The 19210-nt window shown below is 42.3% G+C and overlaps 1 protein-coding gene across 1 annotated transcript in view; it reads right to left on the bottom strand.

Moving 5' to 3' along the window:
• Positions 1–19210, bottom strand: part of iqch (IQ motif containing H) — a 185690-nt gene that overhangs the window by 164301 nt on the left and 2179 nt on the right. The window contains exons 2-4 of the mRNA XM_043677174.2: positions 16672–16794; positions 10058–10155; positions 8567–8687 (exon numbers count right to left, since the gene is read on the bottom strand). Of these exons, the coding sequence (XP_043533109.2) occupies positions 8567–8687; positions 10058–10155; positions 16672–16794 (342 nt within the window). The remainder of the gene's footprint in view (positions 1–8566; positions 8688–10057; positions 10156–16671; positions 16795–19210) is intronic.

The following is a 19210-nucleotide window of genomic DNA, read 5'->3' as shown; positions in this document are numbered from 1 at the left end:
GTCTCTCCATGGCTATGGTAAATGTGAGGCAGTTGTGGTCACTGTCACCAAAGTGTTCTCTCACTGTGAGATCTGACACCTGTCCTGACTTATTACCGAGCACCAAATTCAAAATGGCCTCTCCCCTCGTTGGCCTATCTATATACTGAGTAAGGAAACCCTCATGAACACACCTGACAAAAACGGCTCCATCCAAACCATCTGCACTAAGGAGATTCCAGTCGATATTTGGAAAGTTGAAGTTACCCATAACAACAACCTGCTACATCTGCACTTTTCCAAAATCTGCCAGCCTATGTGTTCTTCGCTCTCCCTGTTGCTATTAGGGGTCTGTAGAAGACCTCCATGAGGTGACTGCTCCTTTGCTGTTCCTAACCTCCACTCATACTGACTCAGTAAACAAACCTTCCTTGACAATCTTCATTTCTGTAGCTGTGATGCACTCTCTGATTAGCAATGCTACACTCCCTCCTCTTTTTTACTCCTTCCCTGTTCTTTTTAAATGTTCTAAATGCTGGAACATCTAGCAAGCATTTCTGCCTCTGTGAAATCCATGTCTCCGTTATGGCCACAACATCATAGTCCCAGGTACTGATCCATGCTCTAAGTTCATCACTCTTATTTCTGACACTCCTTGCATTAAAGCAGACACACTTTGCTAACCCTTTGTTCCATCACATGAAAAACCTTCCCAATAGAATCACTACATCCTGTCACTGCCTCATCTACAACTACCAACGCCCACGCCCCCTCCCCATCTTAGATGTGTAGCTCTGGTTCCCACCACCCGCCAAACTAGTTTAAACCCTCCCGAACCACTGAAGTAAATCTCCCACCCAGGACATTTGTGTCCCTCCAGTTCAGGTGCACTCCGTTCTTCATGTACAGGTCTCACCTTCCCCAGAAGGTATCCCAATGGTTTAAGTATCTGAAGGTCAGGGAGCATCCAAGGAACAGGAGAGTCGACGTTTCGGGCATGAGCCTTTCTTCAGGAATGAGGAGAGTGTGCCAAGCAGGCCAAGATAAAAGGTAGGGAGGAGGGACTTGGGGGAGGGGTGTTGGAAATGCGATAGGTGGAAGTAGGTTAAGGTGAGGGTGATAGGCTGGAGTGGGGGTGGGGGCGGAGAGGTCAGGAAGAAGATTGCAGGTTAGGAAGCTGTTGCTGAGTTCGAGGGTTGGGACTGAGACAAGGTGAGGGGAGGGGAAATGAGGAAACTGGAGAAATGTGAGTTCATCTCTTGTGGTTGGAGGGTTCCTAGGCGGAAGATGAGGCGCTCTTCCTCCAGCCGTCGTGTTGCTATGGTCTGGCGATGGAGGAGTCCAAGGACTTGCATGTCCTTGGTGGAGTGGGAGGGGGAGATAAAGTGTTGAGCCACGGGGTGGTTGGGTTGGTTGGTCCGGGTGTCCCAGAGGTGTTCTCTGAAACGTTCCGCAAGTAGGCGGCCTGTCTCCCCAGTATAGAGGAGGCCACATCGGGTGCAGCGGATGCAGTAAATGATGTGTGTGGAGGTGCAGGTGAATTTGTTGCGGATATGGAAGGATCCCTTGGGGCATTGGAGGGAAGTGAGGGGGGAGGTGTGAGCGCAAGTTTTGCATTTCTTGCGGTTGCAGAGGAAGGTGCCGGAAGTGGAGGTTGGGTTGGTGGGGGGTGTGGACCTGACAAGGGAGTCACGGAGGGAGTGGTCTTTTCGGAACGCTGATAGGGGAGGGGAGGGAAATATATCCCTGTGGTGGGGTCCGTTTGGAGGTGGCGGAAATGACGACGGATGATATGATGTATATGGAGGTTGGTGGGGGGTAGGTGAGGACCAGTGGGGTTCTGTCCTGGTGGCGATTGGAGGGGTGGGGCTCTAGGGCGGAGGAGCGGGAAGTGGAGGAGATGCGGTGGAGAGCATCATTGATCACGTCTGGAGGTAAATTGCGGTCTTTGAAGAAGGGGACCATCTGGGTTGTTCGGTATTGGAACTGGTCCTCCTGGGAGCAGATACAGTGGAGACGAAGGAATTGGGAATATGGGATGGCGTTTTTACAGGGGACAGGGTGGGAGAAGGTGTAGTCTAGGTAGCTGTGGGAGTCGGTCGGTTTATAGTAAATGTCCGTGTTGATTCGGTCGCCCGAGATAGAAATGGAGAGGTCTAGGAAGGGGAGGGAGGAGTTTGAGATGGTCCAGGTAAATTTGAGGTCAGGGTGGAAGGTGTTGGTAAAGTGGATGAACTGTTCAACCTCCTCGTGGGAGAATGAGGCAGCGCCGATACAGTCATCGATGTAGTGGAGGAAAAGGTGGAGGGTGGTGCCAGTGTAGCTGCGGAAGATGGACTGTTCCACATATCCTATGAAGAGGCAGGCATAGCTGGGGCCCATGAGGGTGCCCATGGCTACTACTTTGGTTTGGAGGAAGTGGGAGGATTGGAAAGAGAAGTTGTTCAGAGTGAGGACCAGTTCAGTCAGTCGAAGGTGGGTGTCTGTGGAAGGGTACTGGTTGGTACGGCGGGAAAGGAAGAAGCGGAGGGCTTTGAGTCCTTCGTGATGGGGGATGGAGGTGTACAGGGACTGGATGTCCATGGTGAAGATAAGACGTTGGGGACTGGGGAAGCGAAAATCATGGAGGAGGTGGAGGGCGTGGATGGTGTCCCGAACGTAGGTGGGGAGTTTTTGGACTAAGGGGGACAGGACCTTGTCGAGGTATGCAGAGATGAGTTCGGTGGGGCAGGAGCAGGCTGAGACAATGGGTCGGCTGGGGCAGTCAGGTTTGTGGATTTTGGGCAGGAGGTAGAAACGGGTGGTGCGGGGTTGTGGGACTATGAGGTTGGAGGCGGTGGATGGGAGATCCCCTGAGGTGATGAGGTTATGGAAGGTCTGGGAGAAGATGGTTTGGTGCTGGGAGGTGGGTCATGGTCAAGGGGGCAGTAGGAGGAGGTGTCCGCGAGCTGGCGTTTAGCCTCAGTGGTGTAAAGGTCGGTGCGCCAAACTACTACCGCGCCTCCCTTGTCTGCCAGTTTGATAGAGGTTGGGGTTGGAACGGAGGGAGTGGAGGGCTGCACGTTCCGAGGGTGAGAGGTTGGAGTGGGTGAGAGGGGTGGAGAGGTTGAGGCGGTTAATGTCGCAGCGGCAGTTGGCTATGAAGAGATCGAGGCCAGCACAGGGTGTCCAGGTGGATGGGGTGTGTTGGAGGCGGGAGAAGGGGTCGTCAGAGGGTGGGCAAGAATCCTGGTTTAACCAACTGCCGCCGCGGCATTAACCGCCTCAACCTCTCCACCCTTCTCACCCACTCCAACCTCTCACCCTCGGAATGTGCAGCCCTCCACTCCCTCCGTTCCAACCCCAACCTCACTATCAAACTGGCAGACAAGGGAGGCGCGGTAGTAGTTTGGCGCACTGACCTTTACTCATCTCTGCATACCTCGATACGGTCCTGTCCGCCTTAGTCCAAGAACTCACCACCTACGTTCGGGACACCACCCACGCCCTCCACCTCCTCCATGATTTTCGCTTCCCCGGTCCCCAACGCCTTATCTTTACCATGGACATCCAGTCCCTGTACACCTCCATCCCCCATCACGAAGGACTCAAAGCCCTCCGCTTCTTCCTTTCCTGCTGTACCAACCACTTCCCGTCCACTAACACCCTCCTTCGATTGACTAAACTGGTTCTCACTCTGAACAACTTCTCTTTCCAATCCTCCCACCTCCTCCAAACCAAAGGAGTACCATAGGCACCCGTATGGGCCCCAGCTATGCCTGCCTCTTCGTAGGATATGTGGAACAGTCCATCTTCCGCAGCTACACTGGCACCACCCTCCACCTTTTCTTCCGCTACATCGATGACTGTATCGGCACTGCCTCATGCTCCCATGAGGAGGTTGAACAGTTCATCCACTTTACCAACATCTTCCACCCCGACCTCAAATTTACCTGGACCGTATTCAGACTCCTCCCTCCCCTTCTCGGGCGACCGAATCAACATGGACATTTACTATAAATGGACCGACTCCCATAGCTACCTAGACTACACCTCCTTCCATCCTGCCCCCTGTAAAAACGCCATCCCATATTCCAAATTCCTTCGTCTCTGCCGCAACTGCTCCCAAGAGGAGCAGTTCCACTACCGAACAACCCAGATGGCCTCCTTCTTCAAAGACTGCAATTTCCCTCCAGACGTGATCAACAATGCTCTCCACCGCATCCCCTCCACTTCCCGCTCCTCTGCCCTTGAGCCCCATCCCTCCAATCGCCACCAGGACAGAACCCCACTGGTCCTCACCTACCACCCCACCAACCTCCATATACATCATATCATCCGTCGTCATTTCCGCCACCTCCAAACGGACCCCACCACCAGGGATATATTTCCCTCCCCTCCCCTATCAGCGTTCCGAAAAGACCACTCCCTCCGTGACTCCCTTGTCAGGTCCACACCCTCCACCAACCCAACCTCCACTCCCGGCACCTTCCTCTGCAACCGCAAGAAATGCAAAAATTGCGCCCACACCTCCCCCCTCACTTCCTTCCAATGCCCCAAGGGATCCTTCCATATCCGCAACAAATTCACCTGCACCTCCACACACATCATTTACTGCATCCGCTGCACCTGATGTGGCCTCCTCTATATTGGGGAGACAGGCCGCCTACTTGCGGAACGTTTCAGAAAACACCTCTGGGACACCCGGACCAACCAATCCAACCACCCTGTGGCTCAACACTTTAACTCCCCCTCCATGCAGGTCCTTGGACTCCTCCATCGCCAGACCATAGCAACACAACGCCTGGAGGAAGAGTGCCTCATCTTCCGCCTAGGAACCCTCCAACCACAAGGGATGAACTCACATTTCTCCAGTTTCCTCATTTCCCCTCCCCCCACCTTGTCTCAGTCCCAACTCTCGAACTCAGCACCACCTTCCTAACCTGCAATCTTCTTCCTGACCTCTCCGCCCCCACCCCCACTCCAGCCTATCACCCTCACCTTAACCTCCTTCCACCTATCGCATTTCCAACACCCCTCCCCCAAGTCCCTCCTCCCTACCTTTTATCTTGGCCTGCTTGGCACACTCTCCTCATTCCTGAAGAAGGGCTCATGCCCGAAACGTCGACCCTCCTGCTCCTTGGATGCTGCCTGACCTGCTGCGCTTTTCCAGCAACACATTTTCAGATCTGATCTCCATCATCTGCAGTCCTCACTTTTTCCTTTAAGTATCTGAAGCCCTCCCTCCTGCACCAGCCCGCGCAGGCACGTGTTAAACTGCACTCACTGACTGTTCCTCACCTGTTTCGTGGCACCGGTAGCAAACCTGAGAACACTACTCTACTTGTCCTGCTCTTCAGCTTCCATCTTAGCTCTCTGTAGTCACTTTTCAGATCTTCAATCCCTTTTCTGGCTACGTCATTGGTCCCATTATGTACAACATTTCTGGCTGCTCACCCTCCCTCTTCAGAATCTTGTAAACCCGATCAGCAATATCCTGGATCCTGGCACCTGGGAGGCAACATACCTTCTGGGAGTCCCATTTCTGACCACTAAATCTCCTGTCAATCCATCTAACTATTGAGTCCCCTACCACTCGCGCTTTTCTATTCTCCCCCTTCCCTTCTGAGCCACAGTGCCAGGCTCAGTGCCAGAGACCTGACAATTACGGCTTTCTCCTGATATCCCACACACCCCAGAATTTTCGTGTCAAACCTTATCCATATGCCATCGCTTTCATCTCTCTGTCTCATCAAAAGACCATTTGAAACCTATATAGGTTTAGCCATTTTCTTTAATAGCTTGTCTATTCTGATTTGATGTCTACTAATATCCCTTTCGTAGCTCCTTAGGACATTGATCATTTGAAAGGCACTATGCAAATTAAAGTCGTCACTTCTGGCCCAAACCATACTGATGTTGGATGTGCTCAACAGAGGCTAAGAGAAGGGGTAAATCAAACAAGCTTCTCAATGCTCTGCAATCACGAACTTCCTGCTAATTAGCCAATGCAGCTATGGAAGAAGTCTGCAAATGGGGAGTGCATTGCACTCACCCTAGAGGATCAGCAAAGGGATGAACTTGAAGGCAAAGATGAAGAAGGACCTGTACCAACAAACAGAAATATAAATGCGCTCTCTCTATGCACACATAAATAAAAACACATTCAAATAACATCAGAATGAACATGGAATTACAGCCCTTCCTTTCCATTATTATAACAAAGTACATTAATCTATCACACCAACCTTTCTTTGGTGAATATATAAGGAATCAAATTCTGCTATACATGACTGCACAGTCCTGTATTTACAGTACAATAAGGTAGCATGATTACATTTTCACTCCAACCTTGTTTCAGATGTGTGTTATGAAATAAACTAATAGCTTGGAGGCAAAAATATGACTTGTTTTCTATTGCTGCCAAATGATGTAATTTCGTGCTGGTAAAACAACCTAAAGCCTTTTAGAGTCTGTGAACACTAACATATGCTAATAAGCTATAAATGACTGGTTCAGACGGGAAATTCAATTTTTCTTATTGCATTTTCAAGTACGTAAGTAGCTAAAACTGTGCAGTAATATGTAGATGTGTAGGTTTGATGTTTAATACAATTGGGCAAAATCAGTCACTTTAATATAGATTCTGCTCATCCGAGTTTTCAGAAATATCTCCGAACAGCTTTTTTTCACTTGTCGAAATGAGCAATTAATGTTATTGTTGGTCTTCATACTGCACAGATATAAATATAATGGTGCTGCAGCTAAAATTAATGCAAATCGTTTCAAGCCTGCACAGACGGAATGACTTCAACTCTTCTGTAAAGTAGAATGGTGGGCTTGGTTTACCTTTTCTTCTTAATTTTCTCTCCTCTCCAAAAGTTATGGATTAATTCTGGGATTTATTAGCAGCACTTCACTCTCACACCAAGCTATCATTTCATCATGACAGTGATGGAATCTTGAATCAGAACATCACATGATTTTGCCTTCATCCAAAGTCTTGGCTCAACTGTCACCCAAGCTTAAGATCAGTAAAAGCCAGCAACTAAGAACACAGAACTTAGAGTTTGGAGTATTTGTTGAATAGTGATGATTCTGATTGACTCTAAAGAAAGTATCTCATCTGAAGAAAGATAAGATACCAGAAGGAATTGAATGGCTTTAATCTTGCAGTCCAGTATACCTATCACTTTTAAGAAATGTAAGGAGATTTATTTTAAAAATTCTTCCTTGGAATTGGGGCAACACTGGTAAGGTCAGAATTTATTAACAACCTGTAGTTGCCCACAGATAGCAAAATACCCAGCCTTTGACTTGCTCCAACAACTATAGCATTGTTGTGACTGATCCAGTTAAGATTTTGGTCAATGATGGCCCCGGGGGTGTTGCTAATTAGAGACTTTGGGTATTTTAGAGAAATGTTTAGACATGCTCTTATTAGAGATGGTCATTGCCTGACACTTGTGTGGCATGACTGTTCCAAGCGTGGATGTTATTCAAGACTTGCTGCATGTGGACAAACTATATTTCATTATCTGAGGATTTACAAATGTTTACAACCATCAGGTTACAACCTTGTTTCTGACTTAGTGATGAATGACAAGGTCATTGATGATACACTTGAAATTAATTGGATCCAGGGAACTGCCCTGAAATTTTCCTGCAGCAATGTCATAGAGCTGGGATGATTGGTCTGCAACAGCTTTTGACTCAGGTATGCGTCCAGCAACTGAAGTCTAGTCCTCTTCATCCATAGTGACTATAAATTGTCAACAAACCCTTGGTGCCACTCTCAGTGAAATACAACCTTGGTTTCAAGGACAATCACACACATCCCATTGCTGGAATTTGACCAAGACTCTAATGATATCATAGAGGCAAGTGGTCGATTGGAATCTAAACTGATAATCAGTGAGCAATTTATTGGTCAGTGAAATGTTATTGAAAATTGTTTACTTCTAAAGAAAACATTTTCAAGTCAAATTTTGCACATTTGTTGTAAGATGCATGTATTTTAAGGAACAAGAAGAATCATAAGGCCAATGTTTGTTGGAGAGAAATCTAATCCAACCACCTTCTCACCATGATAAATCACTGACACCATGCCCCAACCCATGTTCAAAGGGAATATGAGTCAAAGGATCAACATTATAGTATTATGGCTCCGTCTCCAGCCAATATTTCCTTTACAAATATTTCACAATCATCCACCATATAGGTAGCCACACTGAACACAGAATTTGAACTGAAGCAAGGTCTCGTACAAGGTCAAAATAGCATGCTTTGTCTTTTGTCTTTTACATACACCTTGGTATTCTTTTTGCTCTAGCTATTGCTGAACAGCATTGGTCAAGAAACTCTGCAGATCGATGCAACAGAATACTTAAATCTCTTTATTTCTCCCTCCATCAGCCTTAGTGTATGACTGTAAATGATGGATACATGTTTTGTATTCACTCACATCTGATTGTCTAATAATCTGTAAGAGAGGCCAATGACTTTTAACTTAATGCTACTCTTGGGGAAAAAAAAGAAAAAAATGCAGTTTTTCTAATATATTCACATAAAATCTAATCAGTAAGAACATGGTAGATGATGAACTTACTTGTGTTCCAGGGGAGATATATTCAGGTGCATTCCATAGCTGGATACCATGGTACTTTTTGTTCAAAGATGGGTAGACAACAGGCTTCTTTATTATTTTGTTGACACCCATTGAAACAGGACTAGATGAAAATAAATTACAAAAGCACTGATTCATTATATGACTTTTTTGTGGCAAGAAATAGTTTATACCATAAAGTATTTCCTTCTAGCATCATGAATAATGAGGGCGAACAATCAAGCGTTGGGATCTGCAGACTCCATTTAACACCTGTGAAGGTGCACATTTATATTTAAGTTCTATTTTTTCACCTTATAATTTTGAATTTTTGGAATTTCTCCATCTTTAAATATCTATTTTTTTCAGTTATGTTTCTTTCTCTCTCCTTCAGTCATTGGCATTGGATTTATTGCCACATACTAATCTTCACACAAGTCACCCACTTTATCTGTGTGAGTTGCAACAATAAATACTAACAGACTATTTAAATACGAGGGTGGGTAGGGCATCTAAGATGAAATCTGGTCCTATCATTCCCTTAGGCCCACGCATGCTCAATTCATGGCATGTACTTTGGAGCCAACAATCCTCCAGAAAAGATATAACTTACCAAGATCAGTAATCGTTGCATGAATGGGATTTTCCTTGAAAACTCAACCATCGAGATGATACTTTAATTATATTCACAAAATCCCATCTCCTCAATAATATTATGTTTCAACCTGTGTTATCTACCCAAAACAAGCTGTTAACTTCATGTAACAAACAAAAATACTGCAGATGGTAGAAACCTGGAACAAAAACAAACAAATGCTGGAAACAATGCTGGTAGCAACTGTGGAGAAAAAAGATGTAGAATTAACATTTCAGGTCAAATAGTCTGCATCAGAACATAGGTTTAGTGATAAGTAATGTCTTGTTTGAAGACGAATTCGAGATAGAAAAAGTAGTGAATTCTCATTCAAAGTACTCACCCATTTTCTAAAAAAAACAGGAATTTTTCAGTTGTCAAGTCAGTCCTATATTCTGGCTTCTGTTCGTTCCAATGCTGACTCTCCTGGAGGCATGGAGATGCTCTGATTGATGGCATCACAAAGCAGTCCATGAGATAGGGAAACTAAACCCTGAATGCCTTTCCATAAATTAGGCCAGGCCAGAATTTTATCCACTAAAAATAAAACACTAGATATTGGAAATCTGAATTAAAAACCAATTACATGCCTGTCTCTACAACAAAAGCAAAATACAGTACATGCAGGAAACCTGAACTAAAAACATGTTACATTTTTATCTCTCTTCAATTCCGATGAATGGTCATTGGCCTGAAATGCCCACATTGTTTTTCTCCACAGTTGCACCTTACCTGTTGACTATTTCCAGAGTATTACCTGTTCATGTTTTTATCCACAATAATGAATAACACTGCCACTATTTAGGCATTTAAAGACAATGAATTGGGTTGGGATTAACAAAATGAGTCACAGTACTTACGCAGGTAAAGTGTGTGCAGCTGACATATCTTTGTATTCCAAAGCAGGAAGGGTCAACACTTGGTTATTGATTACATTAAGGTATTCTGCTGCATGACTCTGCAACATAACAAACTTTGTTCAGCAAGTGGCAACTCAGGAATTATTTTCAAATCAAGTCTGTTTTGGTTTGCATAGGTCACTGATAGTAGCTTTCCATTATGCACTGTGTGAGATGCTGGCATCAATGAAAATACTATGTACACATTCTCCTTTCTTTTAATTGCAAAACTAGATTCTGACAGTTTTCTTTGATTCATAAAAGGCTGAGGTCTCCAAAATAGAAAGCCCTGTTCTTTTCCAGTCAACTTCAAATAATAGCCAAAAGATTAGACAGGAAAGGAATGATTATGGGATTGAGCCTTTATTTTCTCTCTGCATGTTGCATCTTCAGTGGCCTAAATTTTGCTAATCACAGATCTCCACACATCTGCATTGTTAGCAGGCTTTCCATGACTCCATGATATGAACAAGACGACAAGGCTGGCTCCAAAAAATATACTTCAACCAGGATAGGGGCTTAACATGCACCACTGGTACCATTAAGCACCACACTATAACCATCCAAGATGAATGGCTCTATGTTGTCTGTTTTATTGGAAATCATCACCTTAATTTAAAATGATACACTTTTCAGATTCAGTTTATATAATCCAAATCTTTTGCCTATGCACAGTTCACAGTTTTTATGCTTACAATTAGAATGGAAATTATTTACATAAAATTACTTTTCTATAAATACACATTCTCCCCACCAGAAACACTACAGAGTCATAGAATCCCTACAGTGTGGATGCAGGTCATTTGGCCCATCGAGTCAACACTGACCATCCAGAGAGCATCCCACTTCACCTAGACTCACTTCACTACCCTACCCCTGCAATCCCTCTGGCTAATCCACTTAGCTGCACATCCCTGGATACTAAGGACAATTTAGCATGGCCAACCCATCTAACCTGCTCATCTTTAGACAATGGGAGGAAACCCATGCAGACTTGGAGAGAACACACAAACTCCACACAGACAGTCGCCCAAGAGTGGAATTGAACCTAGGTCCTTGGCACTGTGAGGCAGCAGTGCTAACCACTTTGCAGCAAAGCAAAGTATTATCACCAGGTGAGCTTCTTTTATTTCTACAGTTATGTGGACATGAAAATTAAAAGGGATGCAATGAATGATTTGGAAATGTGAACTCAATCACACTATCTTGGTGCACTATTATCCTATCTCTAATCTCTTATCATTTTAGATTACAGAGTCTTGACTCTCCATGTGAAATGTCATTGAGAAGGCCTGTTATTTTAAGATTTAGCTAACTGAATTGCCTAACACAAAGCGGAATGGGCAAAAACCCTAGCCATCACTCAAATTGAACAATACAAGTGAAGGTGAGATTGAGATATAACGATTAAATATGTCAAACAGAATTTTAAGATAAAAAGACTTGGAATGGGCTTCCCCAATACCTGATGAACTTAAAAAATGGGTCAGTGGATGTGTAAGGAAGGTCAAAAAGTGTAGTGTTGGAAAAACACAACCAGTGAGATAGCATCCGAGGAGCAGGAGAGTTGACATTTCGAGCATAAGCTCTTCATCAGGAAGGTCCTTTATAAAATACTATATTTTCTAGAGAAGCAGATATAACAGAGTTTTGTTAACATTTGTGCTCTATGTGGGTTTCCTCCCACACTTCTAGCTTCATCTAACTCATCAGATAATTTTCTATTCCTTTCTCCCTCCCGTACTTAGCTAGCTTATCCTTAAACATATTTATGATCTTCACCTCAACTACTCACTTTGGTTGCTAGTTTTACATTCTAACCACTCTCTGGATAAGGAAATTTCTCTTGAACTATTAGTGGTCATCTTATATTTATGGTCTTTGGTCTGGTCATATTTGCGGGTAAAAACAACTTCATTTGTAGCAATCTTACCAGATGCTTAAATAATCTTGAAGATCTTAATCAGATAACCCCTCAGTTTGCTCTCTGCTGGAGAAAAACTGCCAACCTATTTAATCTTTCTTAGTGTAGCCTCTCAGTTTTGGTATTATTCCTCTAAACGTTGTTTTGTCTTGTTTCCATGCGTCTATATCTTTTTCATAAAATGGAGAGCAGATTGTACTTGAAATGTTGTTGTTATCAAGTTCAAAACACAGTTAACATAACTACAATTAATATGTTTAGTGTAGAAATAAAACTGCAGAACACTTACATCAGTATTCAATGCAGTTTTGTTTCTATTTTGAAATACAAGCTTTTATAATACTTAATCATTACTTGTGCTTCATAATATTTCTTATCTCTTACTTAGCACTGTAAACAAACCACCCTGATCTTGAACTATATAATTGTGCCATATTAGAATTGGCAACCATGCCAACAGACTAATTATAACAATGCACATTACTGTAGAACACTGTGTAAGCCAGCTCACAATAATTGCATCAACATGTTAAGAAAATGGTGTTTCATTATGCTAAAACTTGTTATATTACGTGCTACTCTAGTTGATTCAATAATTAACAATGTTGATTCAAATATGGGAAAATCAGGCTCCTGCTGCAGTACAATTTCTGGAACTGTGGATTGAAATGGCTTATTAGAGATCATTTAAGTTTGTAAAACAAAGCTTAGAAAATATTTATGAATGCCTCCCCAGAGTCTCCCATATCTATCCCGTGTAGATTTGCGTCATGTTCCATCTATTAGATTTACTATATATTTCTCTTCTTTCAGAAAGATGCCAAGTTATTTTATGGGCTCAGTACCTCATGCAAGTGGCCATTGTCATATGTGTCTTAATATTGAGTGCTGCCAGGATACTGCAACAACTGGGCAGCCTGCTTGATCTTCAGCTCACTTGGCATTAACACACCACTAACTTACATTAAAATATAACATATTTAGTGTAGTAAAATGTCACATGGTGTTTCACAAGTGTTATCAAATTAAATTTGGTATAAAATGATATGAGAGCAAACAAAGTCAACAAGTAAGTTTTAAGAAGCATCTTAATGGAGAAGATACATGTAGAGTGGTGGAAAGGCTTAGGAAATGAATTTGAGTGCTTAGGAGCTGAAGATGATGAGTGCACAAGAGACTACATTTGAAGGACTTCAGAGATCACAGAGGTTATAGAACTGGAGGATGTTAGAAAGATAAAAAAAAAGGTCATGGATGGATTTGAAAACAAGGATGAAAATACTTGTTTTGGATGAGATGCACTTTTCAATGTCAATTACCGAGTAATGATCAATAGCAAGGCCCTTGAGTGATAGCTTTTTTTTTCTCCTTGTTATCCTCAGATTAGGGTTAGGCATAGGAGTTCTGGGAGCAAAGAGGCCAGATTCTATGCTATGAATATAAATTAGCTGTTGTTTGACTGCTTTAAGAATTAACTTATATAACTACAATATAGAAAGGAAACACGCACATGCTATCACAGTTCTCAATCAAATAAAAGTAATTTTAATTGCAGTTAAAAGTAGCTCTGAAATAATGTCAATTTGAAGACTTAGGAAGGCTGCTGTGATGCTCTCACTGTAGAAAAACAGTGTGTCATGATTTAAAATAAGAATAAGAACAATAATTTGCAAAAAGGAATGCAAATGATAGATAGTGTGATCTCGGTAGTCTGTTATTATGCATGTTTCAGAAATATATTTAAACCGTACTTTACTAGATAAATCACAAATGAGTCATGATCATGCATTCATCTTGCACTGAGGAAGAAAATAATGTGTGATTAATGTAGAATTCATTGGTTCACTATTTATAAAATAACTCTCTTTTTCACCTATAATTTGCCATTTGCCTCTCCTGAAGGTGCTACCCCAGACTAGGATGTGCTTTCATGGCATTTTGCCCGTGCAAAAGGCCATTCTTCACATGTGAGCTCAGACAGCAAGTGTTTCAGAGCTCATCAGCAATTGGTGTTAGGATGGTGATAGTGTGGGGGAGGGGGCCACAGCTCAGTCCTATTTTCAGCTGCAGCAGATGTCACTGGATTTCAGAAGTTGCAGTATTTTAACTCCTAACACAAGAATGCTGCAGCTTACTGTATCACTTGTATCACCTCCTGCAATCAAACTTGTAGTCTTCTGACAGAAAGAGCACTTTTGTGATCTTTTCAAACACATTTACAATGTCACTATCCATGGCATGCAGATCAAATCTTTCCCCTGGTTTGAAGCTGATGTGTACAAGCATGCAGCGAACTGTAAAATAATCACACTCTTTTTTTGCAAATTCATAAATATGGTAGTACTTTTCAAATTAGTTTTATTTCTGCAATAGAAACAGATTTTTTAAAAAAGAATCAAATTTAGTCCAAGAATATTAGTTTTGGTGGCACTGGCCGCGGGGGACAAAGTAATAATTTCAGCTTCATAGCACCACTGTTTAGTTCTGTAATTGTGTAAGGAGCACATAGAAAATATCCCTTTGTTCCTGTACAAACTAACATTTTCACTAACCTGTAACCTGTTTTTCTCAATCACGTTGTTTCGTGCATTAATTATACATTTTAATTCCTTGTCAAACCAGCAGGGGGAGGTGGTTTGCCCTTCAGCTTGTCACTTTTTTTTGACTACTGAAAACATTGTGTATGCAGACAAAACCTGGCTTCTCCCAGCTCTGGTTTGGATGCAGTGCACCTTTGAAAACCTCAAATATATAAAAAATGTATCATACCTCACTTGGAAGCAGAATTCATGCCTCTAATTTTAAAACAATTCAAACCTACATTATTTATTCTTTCCCAGAGATGTTCCTGGCCACTAATTGTCTGGAAGAAATACAAAACTTATGAAATCATAGAACAGAAAGGTCTGGGTTCAAGTTTCACCTACCTCTGTTGTGTGCCATAACATGTCCATTAAAATTCATTAAAATTAGTTATAAAATCAGAGATTGGTACACCACAAAACATTGCCATTCAATGCATTAATTCCACTGGTTCTTTTAAACAACAATCCTGTTAGTTTCTAGGCTATTTCAACATAGTTTTGCCTTTTTTTATCTTTCACATATGTACTCAATATTCTTTTTGAGAGCTAATATGGAATCTATTCCATCATCCTATGAGGCAGTATATTCCAAATATTAACTACTTATTACATAAAAGGTTGATATTGTTGCTTCTGGTTTATTTGCCATTGTTTTGAATCTGTGCCCTCTTGTTGACAACCTTCCCGCCACTGTAACAGTTTATTAATTCTATTTAAACTCTTTATGACTTTCCACATTTCTACTAAACATCCTCTTACATTTAAGGCAATAGAGTCATAGAGTTATACAGAACAGAAACAGACCCTTGGGTCCAAATCATCCTTGAGGAGAAAGTGAGGTCTGCAGACGCTGGAGATCAAAGCTGAAACTTTATTGCTGGAACAGCACAGCAGGTCAGGCAGCATCTAGGGAACAGAAGATTCGACGTTTCGGGCACATGCCCTTCTTCAGGAATGTCCAAATCATCCTTGATGACTAGCTATCCTAAGCTGATCTAGTCCAATTTGCCAGCATTTGGCCCATATCCCTCTAAACTCTTCCCCACTCCTGTACTAATCCAAATGCCTTTTAAATTTTATATTTGTACCTGCTTCCACCATCTGCTCTTGCAGCTTGTTCCATACTTGCACTACACTCTGCTTGAAAAGGTTGCCCCTGAGGTTCCTTTTAAATTTTTCCCCTCTCACCTTAACCTATGCCCACTAGTTTTGGACAACCCCACCCTGGGAAAAAGAGCTAGCTATTCATTCAATATATGCCCCTCATGATTTTATAAATCTCTATAAGGTCAGCCCTCAGCCTCTGACTCTCCAATGAAAAAAGCCCCAGACTATTTAGCCTCTCACTATAGCTCATATCTTCCAATCCCAGCAACAGCCTTGTAAATGGCTTCTGAATCTTTTCAAGTTTAACAACATCCTTCCTACAGCAGAGAGACCAGAAGTGAAGGCAGTTTTATAAAAGTGGCCTCACCAATTTCCTGTACAGCCGCATGATGACATCCCAACTCCTATACTCAAGACACTGATCAATGAAGGCAAATGTGCCAAATGCCTCTTCACACCCTGTCTCCTTGTGACTCCACTTTCGAGGAACTATGCACCTGCACATCTAGGTCTCTTTGTTCAGCAACGTTCCCCAGGGCCCTACCATTTATTGTATAAGTCCTATTATTAGTTGGTGGGCGGCACGGTGGCACAGTGGTTAGCACTGTTACCTCACAGCGCCAGAGACCCGGGTTCAATTCCGGCCTCAGGCGACTGACTGTGTGGAGTTTGCACGTTCTCCGCCTGTCTGCGTGGGTTTCCTCCGGGTGCTCCGGTTTCCTCCCACAGTCCAAAGATGTGCAGGTCAGGTGAATTGGCCATGCTAAATTGCCCGTAGTGTTAGGTAAGGGGTAAATGTAGGGGTATGGGTGGGTTGCGCTTCGGCGAATCGGTGTGGACTTGTTGGGCCGAAGGGCCTGTTTCCACACTGTAATGTAATCTAATCTAAACTAATTAGTTAATTATTAAATCTTACTTCTTAATTTGCTAAAGCACCCAGCATCTTTAATTCCACTGACCTTTAGGCCCATTTCAGTCCTACGAATGGCTGTTTCAAGTGTTTGAATGTCCACTGTTGCGGTTTCACCATGTATTGTGATGTGTGAGATTTCCTCTTTCAGCTCTTGAAGATCCTCTTGAACCTAAAACACAAACAGTATGGTGTTCAAATGTTGCATTGTGATAATGGATTTTATCAAGAAACACAGGTCTTTAGATGTAGCTGTGAAATAATATCAAACTATACCCATATTCCATTGATATCATGAGTTATCCCATCAAGTGCTTTGGTAATTTTAACATAGTTAGTGAGTGGTGTGCTACACCAAGAGGCTTTAGTAGTTCTAAATCTGCACTTTTGATGCTGGTCAGCTCAGCGCCAAATGCATAGTCTAATGTGGCCAATTTACTGCCAATCTCCCAAATAGCAGGAGATTTCCTCTGAGCACTCTGTAATGTGAAATTAAAAGTGTGTTTATAAAAATCCACTAATGATCTTACTGCAAATAATGCACAGAGGAAATCATTCCAACAAGACTACCTGGAGTGTTATTTCAAATAGCCATTCAACATGCACATTTAAAATATATAAAGAAAAAGACAGTAATTCCTTGCTGTTTTCTTTGGCTTTGACAACATGGGCTTGTTCTAAGACAAGGATGTTGGGATTTAAAAGCAGTTGCCGATCCAAACAGTCATAATTTAACAACTAGCCTTGAATTAACCTCAAACTGTGTCAGCTTACAGAAATTTAGTATTGTGACTCTCAAGAACAGTTGGCCTAAACTTGTCCCCATATCAATTGTAGACAGCTTTCTTAAGAGTATCCCTTTTATACATATCAAGACAAGCTATTGAGACCTAAATTTCCCCCTCAACAGCAATATGATAAGGACCAGAAAATATGTGTTGGGATTTAGTTTTGGGATTTTCATAAAATGATAAACATTGGCCAGGAAATATTTACAGAGAAAGGCCATTTGACTCATCATACTTTACCATTCTTTAAAAAATATGAATTAGTCCTATTGGTCTCCATTTCCCTGTAACTCTAAATTGTTTGCTGGAAAGACCATAAGAAACAGGAACAGTAGTAGGCCATTCAGCCCCTTGAGCCTGTTCTGCCATTCAATAGGATTGTGGTTGATCGGACACTCCTCATATCCATGTTCCTGCCCTTCATTCCCCGACTGATCAAAAATCTAATGCAGCCTGAATTATACACAAGGACTCTCTGCCTCACAGCTCTCTGTGACAAGGAGTTCCAAAAACTCACAACTCACTGAGGGAAAAAAAAATTCTCCCATGAGGGGATACATCTTCTTAGCATTTACCTTTTCAAGTCCCTTAAGAATCCTATATATTTCAATGGGATCACTACTCACTGGGGTTTAGAATGAGAGGATTCTCAGCCTTTTTAGCCTTTGCTTATAAGACAATCCCTCCACACCAGATCATTCCAATGAACTTTCTCTGAACTGCCACCAATAATTTATTTTCTTAAATGAGGGAACCAAACTGCTCACAATACTCTAGGTGTTGTGCCACTAGCACCTTGTAAAGATGCAGTGAGACTCTTACACACCAACTCTCTTTAAATAAGAGCCAGAATTCCATAAGCTTTCCTAATTCCTGCTGCATCTGTGTGTTTGTTTTCGGTGTTTAATGCACAAGTATTCCCAGTCCATTGATGTTGCAGCTTTCTGTGTATTTTTCTCAATTTAAATAATATTATGCTCTTTTGTTCTCCCTTCTAAAATGAACAACTTCACATGTACCCACATTATACTCCATTTGCTAAATTTTTGCCAACTTAGTTTCCCTATCAACACCTCTCTAAACTGTTTGTATATCTCTTGCTACTTGGTTTTCCACCTATTTGTGTTGTCTGCAAATTTGGCTGCAGTATACTCACTTGCTTACTCTAAGTCATTAATGTATGTAATTGCGGTTCCAGAACTGACCTCCGTAGAACCCACTGATTACAGGTCACCAATCTGAAAAAGAATGCCTTGTCCCCACTCACTGTTTCTTGTCCATTAGCCAAATCTCTGTCCATGCTGAATACCACCTCCAACACCTTTTGTGAGGTACTCTGTCGAATGCCTTCTGGAAGTCTAAATGTATTATTTAAACAGCTTCTATCAGAGTGATTGCAGAAGTAGCTGATTAAAATTACAAACGTGACATTTACCAAATAATAATCCAAACATAGAATGCTTTATGTTCTTTAACATCTTCAGGTTACATCCCACCAACCTACTCCATTTCCCTGAAACATGAACTACAGTAATTTTATCGTATAAAAATAAGGAAAAGCTTTAAAATAGGGGCTGAATTATAGAAACTGGGAGCAGGAGTAGGCCATTTGGCACTTTGGACATCCTTCAATAAGACAATGGCCGATTCTCCATATCACTATTTCCTCTCCATACACTTTGCTGCCTTTAATATCTAAACAAAATTCTTTCCACCTTGAATATGCACAATGACAGGGCCTCCACGGCCTTCTGAGGTTGACCACATTCTGAGTTAAGAAATGTTGCCTCATATCAGTCC

The sequence above is a fragment of the Chiloscyllium plagiosum genome, unplaced genomic scaffold (genome assembly GCF_037043375.1).
Source record: "Chiloscyllium plagiosum isolate Xiang-an unplaced genomic scaffold, Cpla_swu_hap1 HiC_scaffold_39, whole genome shotgun sequence".
In the NCBI taxonomy this organism is placed as follows: Eukaryota; Metazoa; Chordata; class Chondrichthyes; order Orectolobiformes; family Hemiscylliidae; genus Chiloscyllium; species Chiloscyllium plagiosum.
The sequence above is the reverse complement of the archived record's forward strand: the minus strand, read 5'-3'. Positions and strand labels throughout refer to the sequence as shown.